The following is a 20,406-nucleotide window of genomic DNA, read 5'->3' as shown; positions in this document are numbered from 1 at the left end:
ATGTATGGTTAAAATGATTTTCCTTGGTGTTAAAAGTGCTACCCTGTTATTTGTATAACAGATTAGTTTGCCAAAAAAGAGAGGAAAAACTACTAATGGCGAAAAGGATTACTCTTTATAAATATTACTGTTAAAGAATGTCATTTAATTCAATGCTCTAATAAATTATTTTAAAATGTATTTTATAACCATAATTTATTAAACAATAAGGAGACATTTTGGCTGCAAATAGTGATAACATCTCTGTAGAACTGTATTTGGATAATCTTTTTTTTTTTTTCCTGACACAGTAGATAATTAGGAATTATAAATTACACTTACACTCTTAAGCATGTTAGCTGGAGAGTATAACAGACTGTATGTTGCTCTTAGTGCCAGTTCAGGTCTTGATTTTCAAAACGCATGATAAGTTTCGGTTTCTAGCAGCAAAGCAGAAGTGTATTACTCACCTGAGAGATTTAGATGAAGACCTTACCACCTGTTTACATTTTTGAATGAGGATTACTTCATGTTTGTCAGTGAGAAAGTCATTATTGTCAGCTGTTTTGCTGGCATCTTAGCCTTGTTCCTAGTAGTCAGATAATCTAATTTCAAATGTTTCCTGCAAAAACGGTGGTATTCATTTTTTAGCAGGGTCACTGGGTAGCGAAAATAAATTGCTTCTGTTCATCACATTTGGTTCTTCCATAGGAAACCTGAAGTATTTTGACAGGGTAGCACAGCAACTTTCACAGATGTGGGTAAACCTGTGTGTGATATGTAATAAATGAGATATGATAATGTAGAGCTCCGGGTCTATCCCCACAGGCTGCTTCATGAATGCTTCGATCTCTTCACTGATGATGCCTCACCAGCATGGGCAAGGTATTTTTCAACCTCTATCTCCCAGGGACTTACTGGAGGAACTGTAACTCTGCTAGTACGCTAGGCCATGCAGAAGTGAAGGAGGCTGCTTCGGTTTCTTTAGATGGCCTGTCACAAACTGCATCTTTATTTTGTACTCTGTAAAATAATAATAAAAACTGTTGGCTCTCTCTGTCTTCCCTCTCTATTGAGTTAGTTAATTGCTAAGGATGTAAGCAACCAACATGTATCATTTGGTAGAATATACAGTCCTGCTCTGCTGAACTTTTGTTAACCCGAATGCCTGGTTGAATGCTACTGGATTATATATTTGAGGTTATTACTGTTCAGATTATCCATGATAATAGACACAGATAACATGCCGACATACTCCAGGAGTATGTCTGTGCAGACAGGTGCAGACAGATGCAAGCTTGCTCTGCCCACACTCTGAGCAGGCTGTATGTGAGCAAGTTCCAGTCTGGAAGCCACCAGCATGTTGTGTGGCACTCTGCCCAAGCTAAAACACCTTGTCTCTTAGATAAATGAGGCTTTACAGCTTCTGAACTGAAGCTGACTCACATTCAGGCGGCTTCAAGAGTACTGGCATTTGAGTTTGCATTCAGCTGCCCGTCTGTGTAGATGTGTTTATCATTCCACGTTGCTGTGGAAGGACTTCAGTAGAAATCCCCATTCTTGTATTCTTGTGCAGTCGTCTCTCAACATTCTTAGGTTTAAGGCCTCCCAACTCCACTTACATTTACTATAAAGATAAGAATTTAAAAATATATTGACAATAATTTTGGGGGCCCAATTCAAACATGTGTATGTTCTGTGGGTTTGATTCAAATTTTAGAGCATCTCAATGGCACACTTACGGAGTCATATGACAGCAGCTATTTCACGTGACTATGAACCATTATTTCCTGGAAGTGTTTGGTATGAATCATTATTTCCTGGAATTAAGTGTTTGGTTACGTATTTTCCCAAGATAGGAGAAGTAGCGTACTGAATGGAATCATCCTGTGAGCCGCAAGACAATAGAGAAAAAAGATTTTGTTAGCTTTCCCTTGCAAAAACATTCTCATAACTTCTGATTGGCTTTCATAATCCCTCAACACCATCAGCTGAGAAAAAGCATGCTAGGGCCTGCAAAATCTTGTGGTTTTGGGGCTGCAGAATCCAGAGTGCAGATTTTTCAAAGTGTGTTGGCTGGTTCTCCTCTCCTGTGGAAGGTTTTACCTCATCTGCTACTTTAAAGTGGGGCTAGAGAGTGTTGCACAGTTGAACAGTTATGACCACAAGGATGTGTGATCATTTTGGCTGGCAATACAAAAAAGATGGATGTGAGTGAATCCCATTATCAGATGTTGAAATAATATAAAATAATTCAGTAGTTCTGACTCTTCTTCTTCACTAGTGAGGTTTGTGTTTTCACTGCCAATTTTGAGGCAGTGAAATAATCTAAACTTTGGAGGAGAAGGAAAATTTCCGTATAGCTTCATGTAGTTTTCAAGTCAATTTAAAACTTTTATTCTGTTTGTGGCTTTTTACAGCTGTAATATGTGTTACATATAATTAAATAACATTGTATATCATTAGAAACCTTGTAGATGGCAAATATTTATCACGAAATTTGCTGTTGCGTGAACAGAAATATTGGGCCTGGCTGGGATGGAGTTAACTTACATAACAATAAGTAATCTAAATATATTTAAAAACCTTGGAATTTCTGAGATGAAGATTTCGTGACCTATTTTCATTCTGCGTATGTTGGGTTTGTGATGGTTATGTCAATGTTTATCTTCAGATATTAAATAAGTATATCTTTAGACTGATAATTATGGTATAAACACATTTATATTTTGCCACAGGTACCTACTTTACAGTAATGATTACCATGAATTAAAGATTAGGATTTAATCCCATTGGTGTTAATTGCAGACAGGGCAAATCTTTGTCCTACATATCCTGAAAACCAGAGGAACATTGTGACACCTTTTTTTAAATGATGTTCAAAACAGCAACAAAATTTTTGCTTGATGCAAGTTAAAAAATGGAAAATGTTCCGTGATGCAAACCACTGGAATGTTGTCAAAACTTCTGCCTAACCTTTCTTTGTAATTTTAATACAGTCTGCTATCAGATAACTGTAGAGGAACTAACCTAATCTTATGTAATTTAGGAGAAGAGTATTTTACGTAATAATGCAATAGGCTGTTTCTTTGGCTTTAAAGTCATAGAATACTTGTTGCTGACACTTTCTGTCAGAAAGCTTATGTTATCACCTCTGAAAAAGCCCCACCTTCTAGGGTTAGGACACATTTCTAAAACAGAAAAGTACACACTTGTGTGTCAAAGGTACTGCAGAGAAAAAGCTGAAATTATGTTACATTTTTCTTTCTGTGTGAGCCAGATGCTCAGAAGAGGGCATATTTAGATTTTACATGGTGCACAAATTCTCTGCTTTCCGCAGGGTGAGAGGAATTGTTGAATACAGTAGCAAATCAGCTTTCTTATGTTTCAGTGCATTAAAAAGTTAAGACTTTAATGAAAATGTTAAGGAATTGATATTGTATTTGAGCACAACACATGAAAATGCCAACAGTCTTTTACAAATTACCATGCAGCAAGTCTTATGCATTATTATGAGGTTTATAGAAAACAATATACCTATATCTATCTCATTTCAGATTAGCATTACAGATCTGTGACCCTTTGATATATTTTTTTCTTTAATACCTGTTATTTAACGTAATTAATAGCTTTCATTTAAATTAAGACTGTTGGAGACTTATGGCATCCTCTTTTAAACATCATTTAACTGTGATTAGAATGAAAAAGACAGAATAATAAATGAGACTATTTAAGTGTATGAATAAAATGCAACTGTTTATCTAAAATTGATCCATGTCTCATAACTTTGAGAGTAAAATAAATGAGTTGTTTTTCTTTGACTCCATCAGAAATATTGTCCTTTAAATATTTACATTAATACATTAGAAACTTTGAAATAAAAGTGAAATAGCTTTCCTGACATTTTTGCTGGCAAGCTGAAGGACTGTGAGAATTCCAAACTTCTAGCTCACCTGGACTGTATGAAGTTCATGAGACGTATTCTTACATTTATTAGCAGTTGGAGCCTAAGGTTAATTTATGGCTCATTTATCCATGTTTATTTTTTAATGATTGATCTTATATAGTTCTGGAAAAAGGCATAGGCCATAACACATTCTGTTCTAAAAGCTATTAAGTATTATATGCTTTTTATTGGCTGATAAGTCATAGTCTGTCATTGAATGCGTTGCAGAAGATGCATATATTTCTTTCATTTAGGAAAAAATAAGGGACAGATTATGGCCTTGCCAATGTGAGCATTTTAAACTATAAGAAATAATAAGATACTGCAAGATCTGTGTTTCCAACTGCATGTTGTAAAAATTACCTTTGTCATATGTCTTCACAAACTATTTACGATGTGACTCTGCTGGCTTCTATGTAATTCTATATGTTTCTGAGTGCTGTAAGTTTCTGTTTGCTTTATGGAGATTGAGGGGTCAAGATTCCAAAGGAAAAGATTCTTCCTGAACAATTAGATCAAGGAACCAATAAATACCACAGATTTTTAAAAGCAAGACATTTCACAGAAATATTGTTAGATATCATATTGTGGTAAAATAGACTGAGGTAAATGTTTTATGAAATAGTTAAATAATGAAAAATCTATAAAGAGAACTTTTTTGGTTAATCAGTTTATTTCATTATTTGGTTAGACTTGACAATGTTTGCTATTTAAAGAGCTTTCGGAAGGTAATTGATTGTCCTCCCTGTGGTTAAAAGAAACATCTCATGTAGTATGACATAGTATATGTTCTGTTTTAATGAGAATATAACAATTTTTATTTTATTTTATTTTATCAGACAGGAAGCCTTGCTTGCTGCAATTAGTGAAAAAGATGCAAACATTGCCTTGCTTGAACTGTCTGCTTCAAAGAAGAAGAAGACTCAAGAGGAAGTAATGGCTCTTAAACGAGAGAAGGACAGATTAGTACATCAATTAAAACAGCAGGTGGGGAGACATTCATTTCCATACTTTCATGGCAACAGAAAATTAGCATTATTTTCATTTGTACTATTTTATTCTAACCTCATATTGAAAGTCTTCAAGCCAGGTCTGACATGTGAAAGCAGTTAAGAAAGGTAGGAGGTGTTCAATGTAAGTGTTTCTGTATTGCTTCTCTGTGGTTGTTAAGTATTTAGCTGCACATTTGCTTGGCTCATATTGTATGCAGCCAATACACTTTCTGTCTTCCTTCCTCAAACAGCTTCCAACCTTCTTCATTATGTGAGACAGAGGAGAGTTTTGTTGACTCTTTCTAACCTTACTCTGTTCAGTTATTTGCTTATCTGTTGTAAAATAATTGTGTTTTCAGGAGGTTTCAGGCTTTCTGAGAGGTTATCTGGAAATTGTGATTATCCTTAAAATAAATTCTCAAACGAGTAAAAATCAGCCTGTCTTCAACACTGTAAGTCATTTGAGGTTTTAATAAAAAAAAATGTAGTTACAAACTCTACAAATAGATTTTATCACAAGCAAATTTAATTTATGTTCTGCTTTATTAATGAGGAAAATAACCATACTAGATGCAGTACACATGTACCAGACACAGTACATAGGTCTCTCCTCTGTCTAGTTAAAATGTTTAAACTCTGCATACTGTGCAGTGGCTACTCCCCCTGATTTTTAAAATGTAATAGTCATAGCCAGAAGAGGTAGAGGTACTGTAGGCAAGAGGACAAAGGATGTTCAGATAACCTATGTACTAAAGACCTGTGCTGTGTGTCACATACATTTTTAAACACCTTTCCTCTTTCAGAATAGGTGAAAAAGTTGAGAAAGATGTTTTCAGACCATGTCTGAAGGTGTTGTATCTGATGTATTCCTTTGTGTGGCATTACTGAATTCTGTGATTGTTGCTTGAGGAGGAGAATACCATCAACAAAATCATTCTGGTCTCCTTAGCCTGTCAAAGTAACCACTCTGCTGTCAGGCAGTGTGCCACTTTACAAATGAGCATGCCATGTTAATAATGTTTAGGACATACTGCATAGTCAATGTTATGATTATTTATTCTGAATCATGCATTACATACTGTAGAGCTCCATTCACTCAGTAACAGAAAGTTAAGGAAAACCCTTGCTGCTATGCCTAATTCCCAATAGCTCTGACCTCATGCATCTAATCATTATAGCTTTTTCCCACAGGTCTATAAAAATAGGAAACAGCCCCTGAGCATGAACTTATCATCCACTCGTGATGCTGACTTCATTACAGACATTCCAGCCAAGTACCTGTATTCCAGCCATGATGCACTCATGTCTCAGGTCAGTCAGCTGGCCAGGAGACATTTCACCCAAATTTTATATGCTAAATAGGCAGACGTGCTTTATGCTTTTTAGTAATTCATCCCACTGTGCTGAATCGGAGCAGATGATGTTACGTTCCAAATGATTTTAGGGATTTTTCTTTTGGTTTGCTTCGGAAAAGAGAAGTTATCTTCTCTTTTAGATATCTTCTTTTTTCACTTTTATCGTTCGTTACTGAGTTAATGAATATACCACTTTCCCATATTCCATGATACCTGTCATGGGTATTTTTAAAATGTTCATCAGAGACTTAGGCAAACTGGGGCTTTTTTCGTTGTTTTGTTTTCATTTTGTTTGGTTTTGTACCTTTAAGCTATTGCTGAAAAGTGTTCAAAACGTTCATAACTTTCTTCAGACAGAGTGAAGGAACAGCAGAAGAGGATTGGTAGAGAGGCATTGTTTTGGATAACTTCAGTTAGAATTGTAACCAAATACTTCAAATGCCTCCATTATTTATAGTGATAAAGATCTTCAGTAAAGCTATTTAACTAGATTAAATTGATGCCAAAATAATCTCCCTGTTATCTCAGACACCAGAAAAAAAAGAGATACCAGGAACCGAAATGTGGTTTAACTAGCTCACCACTTTATTATACTTATGAGTTATCTGATAATAGAGGTTGTAGAGATCATTTATACTTCTTTAATCCCTTTGGGGTGAAGCACTGTCAACCCCCAAAGCTTTCACATGTGCATCCAACATAAAGGCTTGTTAGTGCTACTCTTCCGTGCTATGACTGTGCTGGGTGGTTGGGGGCGAAATGACAGATTCCACACTGTGTGATATATCCTCCCCATTCCTCAGTTTCTTTGAGAGATGCTGTCTTCCAATCTATTTCTCATTCTTTAGAACTTCAGTGAATGATCAGCTGCAGCATCAAATTTTTTCTTATGGCCTTATTTGTCCCATCCCCCATTTCCACAGCTGCTATACTGCTGAAAGAAAGAAGAAAAAAAACCCCAACTTCTCCAGCCTAATGCGATCATGAAAGGAGAGATATTTATAAATATTAGATGACTCGCTAGATAATACTAAACATTAGGCCCCCAAATCCACTCCTGTTCTATACAGTAGGAAGAATTTTTGCTTTGAGAGGCAAAATAACACTGTGAGCAATGATAAAAATCTATATTCCCTTTATGTATATCCACAATAGCAAATGGATTTTTGATGCATCTACCTATCCAATCAAGCAGAAAGCCTTCTGTTCATGGCTACAGGAGGCTGTGAACTTACCAAGGCAGGAGGGCAAAGGATGAGAAATGCAGACCTTAAAGAATTCAAGGAGTTTCTTTTTGTGTTGCTCCTTTTCATGTTGCTCCTTACAAAGGTCCTCTGTCTTTCATTTAGTGATGGGAAAGCTAGGCTGCATATGAAGCATTGTGGCTGAAAATCTTATTAGCAGAGCATCAGTAAGAGTAGGCTTTCCCTGTTCCACAAAGAGGCATCAGCTGATAAGAGTAAATGTGTTGCAGACAAAGTCCTCCTTTCTCCTTCAGCATCTGCAATTCAGACATTTATTCTGATATATTTATATCCTAGAGGAAGTCCCATTCTTGATTTGCTCATCAAATAATGCATCTCCTGAACAGGAAAATTGCTGTTATATCTATTCTGTGTTGCTACACAATTGCTACTATTACAGGTGCATCAATTTTAGGAGATTTCTTCATTAAATGTAAAAATATTTTCTACTATGTTTCAGAAGAAAGTTGGTTTACTCCACTTATTTTTCTGTCTTCCTTTTACAATTCCTGTGCTACTTCTAATGTTCTCCAAATTTTGCTGAGAAGTGTTCTCTTCAGAACCAGACTTTCATTTCACCATTGTGTTAGACCTGCAAAACAAAGGGTGGTTGTTGCAGTGTAAAGCAGCGGTTAATACAGATTGTGTCTTAAATCATGTAGACAAGCTATTGGGAAACCATTTGTAATTATTTTAGAGTGCTAACTGAAGTCAGAAATTTGCTTGAACATAATTTCACCTTGCCTGGAAATCTACATGCACTGTTGTAGAAGTCAGCAAAGCTCATATAGAAGCACCATCGTAGAGTTTCTTTAGATAATCTTGTATTTTCCTCATTATACAGCAGAGTTCATGTGTTGATGCTGCAATTGAGCTTCTAATTGAGCTTCTAATTGAGCCTGTGTCCCAAGAACATCTTGTTTTTCAAACACTCGTTTTAATAAAGAAGCAATAATTTGAAATTAGCCTTCAGTGAAGGTGAGCTTTACCATTTGAAATAGAGAATATTATTTCAATCAAGTTTTATTTTGTGATCTTTATAGACAGGTGAATCACTTTGGCCTTAATAAGCTGTTGTGAAATTTCAACCCTGGTGCTGCATCATCATATATCTAACAGTTTGATTTGCTTTTTGCTTTTGTTTGCAGTTTGGGGAGTTTCTTTCTATTTCAGAAACTCTCTGAGTCTCTGTTTCTGCTGCTGTCTTTCAGTGGCATCCTAGACTTTGTCATATAGTTGATAAAGTCCAATTCCATATTTCTAGCAATTTCAAATCATGCTGTACTATGGATCATTGCAATGGATGATACCTAAAAAAGTGCAACATCCTAGCCTAGGATGCTGGTTTGCTCTTGCTATTGAAGTGTTGGCTTCAGTGTCTGAGGTAGGATCGCTGTAGCTTGGAAAGTCCTCTGCTGATATGAAAAAGTAAGTAAAAAGGGCTTTTTTTTGAGACAGTTACAAAGGGGGGGGCGGGGAGAGAGAGGGAGAGAGGTACGTGAATTCATCAGTATCCAAGATTTCTGGCTGTATACACGAAATGCCCAGGAATATCCCCTTTGAGGCATAAGAAGGGAAGTCACTGTCTTCCTCCAGAAAATCCTGTTGATGAAAGTAAATTTCCTACAGTCAGACATTGACAAATGTACTGTTTTCCATTGCTCGACAGTGCCTGCAGACTGACAAAGGACATCCAAATAGTGACCTAAACCAAAATAGTATTAAACCAGAAATAAAATGTGTTCAAAAAAGAAAGTTTAAAAAAGTCTCAACTGCTTATTTCAGGTTTTTTTCTCTTTTTAAATAGTTCATGACTGAAATAATGCTCCTAGCACCACATATGCAATTGAATGCATTTCTCCACTTTTTCCATTCTAATTTTTCTGGCCTTTGGGAACGTCAAACAGATTGTGAACTACCAAGACATTGATTTTGAAGTAATTTGTTGCAATTCTTCACACTGAAAAAGAAAAAGAAGCATCTTAAAGAAATGAAATATACTGCCTTTGTAAGGGAATGAGAACATATGTGATTTATTTTAAATATGAAGCTACAGATGTACATATATTAAAGACCAAAATATTATTTATGTGAATGAGAAGGTCGCAATTTAAGGGAAGGCACTGTGGAGTTTTAATGGATATACTTTGTAACATTTACAGATGCTTACCTAGTTGGAACATCAAAACTTTGCAAATTCATCTACTGCTACTCAAAATGCTGTACAAGAGCTGTGGTGGCTCCCACCATGTGAGATCATTGTAGGCATCAAAAGCCTGCTTCATATTTAAAGAGACAGGGCACAGTATGTAGTAGATGTCTTAAAGGTTCAGGAGGTCAATTCTATTAAACTCAGTGCAGTAACCCAAAGTATTGAGGTTACTCATAGAATTTTACTGTTATTGGATTAAGGCCAGAAAAACAGATTCTATCGCTGCACTGTAATGTATCGCAGACTTGCACTGAGATTGAATTGCCTAAATGCAAATGTAGCTGCTTTTACCACAGACTTACACTGTGAAAAACTTTTCTAATCACTCTGGTAGACTCCTGAAGCATCTGTTGTATTTTGTATTTCAACTGGAAGCTTCTTGGCTCTCCATAAGCTTCCTTAGGGTTGCTTCAGAAGATATTAACATTGTGCTACAGGCAATGAGCACGAAAAATTCCATAAGAGTAAGAAAAGTACCAAGAGCTTTTCAATATCTGGGAGTAGTAGGCTATTGTCTAAACAGGTACCATTCTGGCAAAGATAAAACAAATACAGTGTACTGCCTGCTTAGGCATGAATATTCATCTTAAGGTATCCATGTCATAAACTTGATGTTATTTTATGTCTTTTATTTTTAATGTGGTCTGCCTTATAACAGTGAAGCCAGCTATTACTCAGTTTGGAGGCAAAGTATTTATTTCCCAAATGCGCCCTGCCCCAAACTCAAAAAGGCACCTGCATCCTTTTCTAATTAATCAATTTATTTTAGTCAGAAAATGTCAATGTTTTCCACATTGACAAATGTACTGTTTTCCATTGCTCGACAGTGCCTGCAGACTGACAAAGGACATCCAAATAGTAACCTAAACCAAAATAGTATTAAACCAGAAATAAAATGTGTTCAAAAAAGAAAGTTTAAAGAAGTCTCAATTGCTAATTTCAGGTTTTTTTCTCTTTTTAAATAGTTCATGACTGAAATAATGCTCCTAGCACCACATAGGCAGTTGAATGCATTTCTCCACTTTTTCCATTCTAATTTTTCTGGCCTTTGGGAACGTCAAACAGATTGTGAACTACCAAGACATTGATTTTGAAGTAATTTGTTGCAATTCTTCACACTGAAAAAAGAAAAAGAAGCATCTTAAAGAAATGAAATATACTGCCTTTGTAAGGGAATGAGAACATATGTGATTTATTTTAAATATGAAGCTACAGATGTACATATATTAAAGACCAAAATATTATTTATATGAATGAGTTGAGCAGTCTGTTTATGGATTGTGACTGTACGAGTTTAAGTAAAACTCCTGTTATTTCTAAGCTGGAAGAAAAACATTGGTTTTATCTTAAGTGCTGACTTACTTTTACAGTTTTTTTCACATTATATCTTGATAACCTAGGAAAATTATTTGTAATGTATGCACCTGTAAGATTAGTAGTAATAATACTGACCTCTATGTTACCAACACCTTCCCATAAGAAATGAGCATATTTAATTGTAATGATTTAAATACAATTTAGCAGCTGGAATCTGTCAGTTAAATATTTGTTGTTTAGTGGTTTAAATAAATGGAAAGCATAGTAACTCACTCCCAGCAAAACAGAACCGCTGGAATTGTTTTCATTTGTACACCAAATGCTGTATTTTGAGAGCCATAGAAATTTGCAGTAGGCTTAAAAAACCTTTCAGAAATATAGCATTAAACAAGATCACCACAAGGGCTTGGCTGAGTGATTACATAATATTTATAATCACCCTGGCCAAGATTCCTTTTGAGAATTTTGAGACGACTATTTTTAGAGAAATTTGTATAGTGAGGCAATCCTTAATTAAATAATTAGCTTAAGGTCCATTTTTAGAACATCTCAAAAGTTTTTGGTAAGAGCAGAAGACACTGCTATGTTACTGATTCATTCTGAACTTGGATACTGCAAGAAAATTTCCCAGTTGCCTCTTTTCAATTTTGGGATATAGAGCCAAAAATGTAAGTGGAGTTGGCCAAAATGCAAGGTCCTCTAACTCCTTGAGAGCATTTTATTTTTCTTCTCAAAACATGAAATTAGAAACCTTCCCGGTGTTTTCAGGACTGCAGGTGTACAGAATACTCTGGCCAGAGGCAAAGCTGGTGTTTGGCAGTCTTCTCTAGGCTATTAGTTCACTACTCTGTATTTCATCACATGAACATATTGCTAATGAAGCAAAAAGGATGAGAAACAATCAAGGAATTTTAAAAATCTCTGTAACCACAGTTTCTCAGCAAATTAACCACTAGCAATATTTCCCCCTGCATGCAGTGCATGGAAGTATTTCTCAATTAACATCCAAATATTTCAGAGAACTCTTTCAGCAGCAAAGGAGTAAAATGGAATTGAAGGCATCATGTTGCATTACATATACTGCTCTAGTTAAGTACATCAGAAATAGTGCTAATGTGATATTATGGTGGTGACATCAAGCACTCAAGAATAAAAAAATACTCCAAGTTATATTTTCCCTGTTAGATTAATTCAGCTGTATTGCACTGTGTATTTTATGATATTGAAAGTGTTTATATTACTGTATAAGAAAAAGAATAGGATTAGAAGCTGTTGCGACTGTGATTATTCTGGCAGCCCAAAACATTCTTCTGCAACGCTGTACATCAATTAATTGCATTTAAGCCCTCTAATGTTTAACAAGTGTGGGAACAAAAAAGTCTTGCAATGCTTTCTTATGGTGTCTGTAGACATGATCATCTGTAGACTTTGCAATCAGTAGCACTGTCCTGGTATTGTGTTGGTTCCTAATCACTATTGCTTCTGTTTCTGCTGATGTCAGACTAAGTTAATGTTTCCGGTTTCCTTGAATTTCACAAGGAGCACAGAATACTACATTATTATTATTATTTACACAGATTTGCTTCAGAGAGAGATTTATTGTATTGTTGAGTCTAAATCTTATTTCACAGTAAATAGAATCCGTGTTATGAAGCCATTCACAGGGGTACTGCAGACATATTTGACCACTGTGCTATTTTTTTTTTCCTCTTGTGTTTATACCGTTCGCTATCACCCATAATATTGGTCTTGCTCAAGATTTAAGCACCTACCTTTGAACAAAGGAATAATCTGAGACCCTTAAGTTTCAGGAGTTTTAGTTTTGTTACACTTATGCTACATGAGCTCTTTGTTTTATTTTGGGCAGGTAAGAATAGATGTTCTAATAACTTCATATATTGAAATTTCATATGAGGAAAATCAGTCTGGTTATTTTTTCCTTAAAAATTCTCAGACAATGTAGCAAAATGGCTATTAATCTCTGATTTTAAATGCATCTGTTCCGATCCCATTGATGTCAATTCAAGCAGCCCACTAATTCAATGGCCTTAAATTTATTTAGTATCTTACAAATCCTTGTAGTTTATACTTTTCTATTATGAGAAATATCCTAAGGCAATATTTCTGCATGTCCTAACATTGGGGTTTATTCTCTTCATTTGTAATCTAAATTTTGAATCTGTATTTTTGAATCTGAATCTGTAATTCTCAATTTTGCCAAGTACAAGCAGCTTAGATAACCCAGTGCAGACAGATAGTGTAGGAGTGAAACAGCAGAGTGCCACTTCTTCCTATAGCTTGATGCAGCAGGCTCCATATGGCACAAGGTAAGAAAGAGAATGTGTGTGTGCAGCTAGTAGCCTTTGCCTGATCAAATTAGTTAATTCAGAAGAAATGTTCTGTGTTAGAAAAACACTGAAAATGTTGGCAGTGCTCACACAACACTTTTCACATATTCTCAGTAAGATTTGACAATTTATATTACAGAAGTCGAAGGACTCGAGTCATAGCTGGATAGGGTATCACTTTTTCCTCCTTATGCTCTCAAGAATCCAAATTCTTTTGGACTGTATTTTTACACAGACATTTTCCAGTGAGAGGGGCTTTTTTTGTCTCGTAGCCTATAGCAGTCAGGCCCTGATGGCATCACAGCCCTGGTACATGAGTCCTTTCTCGCTTTGTAGTTGATGATCTGCTTTAAAATCTTTCTGTTTGTTCAGAGTTTTTTAATTCTTGAAGAATTTATATCATATCTTAAGCATGGCCATGTCTAATGGCACCCTTTTTCACTGGTGGTAATCTCATTGTGAACTTATACTAGAACCTCTCAATAGCTATAGCTGTCATAATGCACTTCGTTCAGACAAACAGTTTAACTCCACTGAGACTGAAAATCTTAAATGGAAAAAGTAGGTAATGCAGATATAAAATAATGTATATATCAACACTGGAACTTTTTTAATTTTTGGTCTGGCTGGCTCAATAGGTGAAAATGGGTATTAAGTAACTCAGATAAGAATAGTGAGTATCTCCATTATGTAAATGAGTGAATTCCCAAGCCAAAAAGGTTTTTCTTTTTCCTCCAGAAGACATTTTTTAAACAAGTCCTTAAATTCTACTACAAAGTACCCCATGATAATAAAGCTAAATATAGTTTAACAATCTCAATCCCAAGTGCTAAGTAACCAGTTATTAAAAAATATTGTAAAAATTGTGTGTCAAATTTTTCTGTTGCTGTGATAGTGGATAAAACTTATCATTTCTACAATCTAGCATCAAAAAAAAATTAGGTATAGGTAAGATGTCTCTATAAAGCATATCAAGACAGTGTTGTGATGTTATCTCGATTTCAGTCCATATTCCAATATACCATCCATGTGTTGAAAGTTATGTTTTATTTATCCATTTTTATTACATACAGTGGAAGAAATGCAGTGACTTCAACTTAGGCTCTATTTTGTATATGATACAAATGAGAGCTGGGCTTGGTAATGAAATTGCTGAAATTACAGCTGAAATGAACTATTCAGACATTAAAGACACCGAAAGACAATCACTGCTACTAACCAGAGATTTGCAGTTTCAAAGGTCTTGTTTAGCTGCTGAAGTTTCTGATTCATGTCTGGTTTTAAATAATTACTATGGGGAAATATCTTTTTAATGAGTTATTTCCTGTTGTAAAAAAAAAGGAAAAAACCAGAGAACCTTACTTTCTTACGTTGCTTGTCTGCATTTAGTAGGACCTGGCCTGAGATGTCCTCAGGCAGCTACTGTTTCAGAGCTTTAATTATGCTTTTTAACCCACTTCTTTGTGTCTATGTTCTTACATACTTCTATGTAATTACCAAGTTTAGTAGTAGGACTCAGACAAATACTTTTAGCATGACTTTAGCCTATACATTACTGAGTATGCTGTATTATTACAAGATATTTCCTGCGCTTCAAGCCATACTTTTAATTCACAGAACTTAAAAAGACTTCAAAAACACAAACTCTAAATGCAGAGACCGCAACTAAAAAGTCAGATGGACCATGTTCAAATGAACATAACTTTGTTCAGTCACAAGTGTCAGGAAAGTTGAAATTTGGCCTTAGTACTTTAGGTAAGTGTCTGCTTGGCACTTGGAACTGCTGTCTGTCTCTGTCTGCCAAGTGTCTAATATCCCAGCTGGTGTTTGTGATACTATTATCCTTCAGCTTGTGAAGAGGGATACTTACAATGAGCTCTAACTTCTATCAGGATAAGTCAGTCACATTTTGTAATGTTGTAAAGCAGCAGGTGTAATGGTTGTTAATATCAGTTAAATAGTACTCTAATTAAAAAAGAACTGAAATATATGTAAAACCTTTATGCTCATGTTCAACCCTAAATTGTCACATCTAAATCTTTGAAAAGATCTACATTGGAAGCTGCTTTCCATTGCTGCACAGGAGCGAGAGTATCTAATTTGACCAGCAATTGCTTTTGCATTTCACCTGGGAGGAAGGTTGGATTTCACAAAAACTTGGAAAATACTTGGTACTGTTTCTTAGACCCTATTCTCTGTCCTGTGAAACAGGGGAGGGCAGACAGGGCCTGAAGAAGTAGTGTTCTGGTTACATTCATGTTATAAATGATAAGTGTAAGAGTTTAATGTAAAACGTCACATGAATTAAGTTTAATATATAACTAGATGTAGATGGGAAAAGGGAAAACTTACATGTTTTCTTAGCATAAAAACTTTACTGTGTTCTTCATAAGCAACAGTCATATCATTAATGAGGTAAAAAATAAGAGTTAAATGAGGAGTAGCCAAACTTTTCTCCAATAAGCTATCATGCACACTTTTAGCCTGCATGCATCCTGTCTCTCACACTTTCCAAGACAAGTCATACACTATAATAGGAAAAGAAAAACATGCTTATTACCCCATTTGGAATTTTAACAGGGAAAAAATTAATTGTGTTCTTCAATGGAGGCAGGAAACAAAGCAGCAAGACCCATGTTAAAATACAGTTAAGAGTAAGAATATAAGAATAGATTTACAGGGCTGTTATAAAAAGAAAATGCATAATTAAAGCACTCAGTACAACATAACTCTACCCCGTAGTGATGCATTCCAACACCCATACGGTTATGATTATGATAGTTATTTAGCATCTGGAGTTCCTAGTTAGTTACCATTCTGTAATGTTTTTGTTATCTTTTGGTTACTGATGAGTATTTGCAAACTTATAGTCTTCATAACTTAAGGTTTTTTTCTATTGGAATTTTCTTGGTGTATAAAAACTCGCTGCATAAGCAACAAAAAAGCCTGAACTGAATATTATCATATATTTCTAACGATTGAAGACAAGTATAATTTATGTTGAAAATAATTAGAATTATGTTGCTAGTATTATGCTGTTACAAGTGGCCTGAATAATTAGCATAAAGTAATACAAGCTCTGGAATACTCTGAAGTAGATTGAAGAATATTGAAGTCCACTTCTTCCATGCAGCTCTAGTATTGGCAAAAGATCCTTCAAAGCAATGGCCAATTAACAGATCCTTCAGCTTGCGGAAAAATGACAGAAGTCCTTCTGTCAAAAGTTTATGGATTTATTTTAACAATTTGTCTCCTTTAATCATGTGTTGATTCAAGAAATATGCTACCATTAAAAAGAATTGAGAGTAGTCTTGAGGTTAGACTTTTTAACAATAGCCTTGGAATTACCTTTTTTGCTTCAGCTAGACAATTAGTGAACCGGTGCTCAAAAATCTCTTAAGTATATCAAGAAGTTTAAGCAAAAGAAGTTTCAACTGAAACTGTAATAGAATCTCTCTTAAGTCTCTTTTCTAGATGGCAAATTACACTCACTGTTTGGCTTATTGTCAAATCAGTTATGCAGGATGCATGTATCTCTAGTAAGCTTGAGATGCTCAAAGAAGGTGGAAGTAAATGACAGTGATGTTGAACATGTTTTTTAGAGGCTCCAAGGTTGGAACTTGAACTTGTTATTTTTGATCTCAGAAAAATATTTAACGATGATCAGGCAACAGAAGTCAAATAAATGGAAACTTGCTGAAGAGTTTAAAACAAAAAAAAAAGGCAGTTAACTTGATCAAGTTCTAGAAATACAGGCTTTACATGGCATTTAGTTTTAATTTTAATTTTCAGTGTGGCCTGTGATGACTTCTTTGGTCTTAGAAGTCACCATATGGGTTACTTAGAAACACAGCATTCTGTGTTGCCTTCTGAAATGTCTTTTGTAGCTACTTTTCTAGACTGCCTTCCTCTGTTACACAAGTGTAACAGTCTACATTGTGGAATATTTTGTATTTTTAAATGAACAAATACATGCTGTTTTTGTAAAGTCTTCATTTTGTGCATACTGTTATAGTCCTTTAACAGATTGTGAGTGATGAATGTAATTTGGTGAACTTTAAGGATGTTTGAGGCCAAGTACAGCATTTGTTGTCCAATATTTAATTAACTGTAACTTATCAAATAACAAGTCAGCTATAAGTTGTATTCCATGACAGTTAGCAACTTTTGTGTCGTGCAGCAGTAGAAATGATAAGAAATTCTTCACTTGTATTCAGATGATAGCAGTTTTCAAAGAATGTGTGAAAATATTGTTCTGACATGAAAACTGGTTTTATTTGGAGAGAGTAAATACAGAGCTGACTTAATTAGCAAACATCTTGTTAACCCTCAGCTGATGGAATTCAGGCCTGAAGCACTAGATTCACACTGGAAAACCAGTTGCAGTTGCACATTCTTTCATTAAATCCATGTTAATTCCACTAAGTTTATGCAATTTCTGGATAAATTTTGTGAACTATACAGTCTTAAGCATACAATTTTTTTAGATCCTTACCTTCTAGATGTCAAAGTTAAAAAAAGATTTCATTTGAAAAAAAAAAAGCTCAGATTAAATAATTTATTAGTAAAAATCAGGAAGACTAGAACTAAATATCTGCCACATGAAGATCTCAAAGTGCTTTGTGGAAATATTAGCATGATTATTTTCAAATAGGGAGATTGCAGGAAACAGAGGTTCTGTGTCATTGAAGACAACAAAAGGCCATTGCAGAATCAAAGCTAGAATGTGGGTCTTGATTTTAAATTCCATGCTTTCATAATTAGACCGCAGCATACCTTGTAGGTGTTATATCTGCCTCCCTCCCATATTATATAGGGAAAAATCCTACCCTGTTGAAAGTGAATATTCTAGAAATGTTTCAAATTCCATTTAGTGAAGAGAGATTGAAAAGAAAATCCAAAGGAAAGTAATAGCTATTCAATGGTATTACACCTATATCCCAGAGCAACAAATCTTACTATTTTTCCCCATTTGAATTTCATTCATGAGAGTTTTGTTGTTAAATTGATCCAGATGACAGATCAAAGCATAGTTCCCTATTGCCACCTTACTAAAATATTTTTTAAAAGACAGTTTTAATATTATAGTTTTACAGTTACAGATTGCTGTTAAGCTATTTAGTCTGTTACCAGTCAATCAAAGACTTTGATTTCACTTCAGTAGATCCTTAAACTCAACAGAATTCTAGGAGGACAAGAAATATCTGTCAGTTTTCTTACAGTGCTAGATCATAAATTCTTTGGTAAGTGGGTTAAACATTCAGTTACACGTACTGTTCATGACCTTGACAGCTTAGCAAATAGTGGTATTGAATGATCAAAGACAACTGTTTCAAGCCCTAAGGGTTAATATACCTGTGCACCTAGATTTAAGCTGCTTTTAATTCCTCTATCATTCCTTTATTTCAAAATGGATGCAGTATTTATTGAATGTAGTCAATAAATTTAAAGCAAAAAAAAAACCCTGAGGAAGCTGTTTAGGCTAAAACTAATAAGGCTATAGATGGTCTGTAGGAGATGCAGTTAATTAATTGTTGCATTTTGCAAGTTAAATTTTTTTTCTTTCCTAGTATAAATCCAAGTTAAAAACTGCTCCTTCTCAGGTGTGGGCCTGGTGTTCACCAGGCATTTTCACAAAGAACTGTTGGTATGATAATTTTGTTGTCAGAGCTGTGGCTATGTAAATTTTGAATGAAAACCGTATCAATAATACTAGTTTTGAGAGAAAAATGTGAATAAAATTTTGAAGTATATAAGTATTTCGGATATGGAGTAATTCGTGCAGAGTAACATATGATGCAAATTAAATATGGCACAGTTTAAATGCATGTACAATCATCACTGTAATTTTCATGAATTATACATTCCACCAGCGAGTTTCCCGATCATCCAGAATAGTCTATTGAATAATCTGTTGTGCTTTCGAAAGTAATATAAGAAAAGGTCTTGGATGTTCTTGAATAGGAAATTTTCAAGTATGCTGAAGATGTTGCAGGACATGATGGCATTGTGAAGTCAGTAGGTGGTATTTTTCCTTCGCAGTCAGTACTGAAGCAGTGTCCTAATGTGTTGATATGGGACCCAGACCATGAGGATTTACTGTCTGTCTGATAAACCAACATCCTAAAAAGTATATGCCTTTCTGTGTGTTTGTGTATGTGCTTGTATGTAAGTGCAGGGGTGTGAAGCCCTGGGGTCCTGAACGAATTCCAATGTGGTTAATTAATTTCTTTCTCAAACAAAAATTATACCTGGCGTTTCAAAGCCTGCTAAAGATTAAAAGAGGTAGCAAGGGGAGCAAACAGAAGTAATGTTACAGACTTTTGTTTAGAAGGACCTGGAGAGGATTGTATTGTTCCTCTGGATGGCTTTACTTTTGTTCCTCCTCCAGAAATCCTCCTGTTCATCCTCCTCAAAAGTCCTGCTTTTAAAAGTTTGAAATCATACCATGTTTTGTACTTCTTAAGTCAAAGCTAAGCATACCTGGAAAATACAGTTCAGTGTGGAAGTATAGCACTCTGACAGTAGCTAAAGCAAAGACAAACAGAACCTCAAAATTATTTTAGTTATCATGAAGAGCTAACAAATAAAACCAAAAAGCTTTTAAAAATAGTATTTTGCAAAATATTTATCATCATTTTAGGAAATTAATGAGAATCACAAGTCATGTAAAAGTTTGGATGGTTTGATGATCACTTGAGTGGAAAAGAAATTCTCATTTCACATTTCTTACATGCTTTGCTTCCAGAACAGGCACACTAAAGGAAGCCTACTACAGCATTAACATTTCTTTGTGCACATTTTACTGCAATCTGGCATCCAAAAGGAAGAAACATTAGAAGTGGTTTATTTATATTTCAGCGCCAAATTAGAAAGATGACATCATTCATTTACAGTTCTTATCCCATGACATGTCTAATCCCCAACACCTCATTACAGGGGACACTTTCAGGATTGCATATATCATCTTGTTTAACTTTTGCATTCTTTTTTGGAATACAGTTGAAAGGTAG

General features: G+C 35.0%; 1 protein-coding gene across 1 annotated transcript in view; it reads left to right on the top strand.

The window, feature by feature from the left end:
• ERC2 (ELKS/RAB6-interacting/CAST family member 2) overlaps positions 1 to 20,406 on the top strand; it is a 458,173-nt gene that overhangs the window by 356,044 nt on the left and 81,723 nt on the right. The window contains exons 17-18 of the mRNA XM_075714165.1: positions 4,765 to 4,912; positions 6,109 to 6,228. Coding sequence (XP_075570280.1) covers positions 4,765 to 4,912; positions 6,109 to 6,228 — 268 coding nt within the window. The remainder of the gene's footprint in view (positions 1 to 4,764; positions 4,913 to 6,108; positions 6,229 to 20,406) is intronic.

Source organism: Pelecanus crispus, chromosome 7, assembly GCF_030463565.1.
Source record: "Pelecanus crispus isolate bPelCri1 chromosome 7, bPelCri1.pri, whole genome shotgun sequence".
NCBI lineage: Eukaryota > Metazoa > Chordata > Aves > Pelecaniformes > Pelecanidae > Pelecanus > Pelecanus crispus.
The sequence above is the reverse complement of the archived record's forward strand: the minus strand, read 5'-3'. Positions and strand labels throughout refer to the sequence as shown.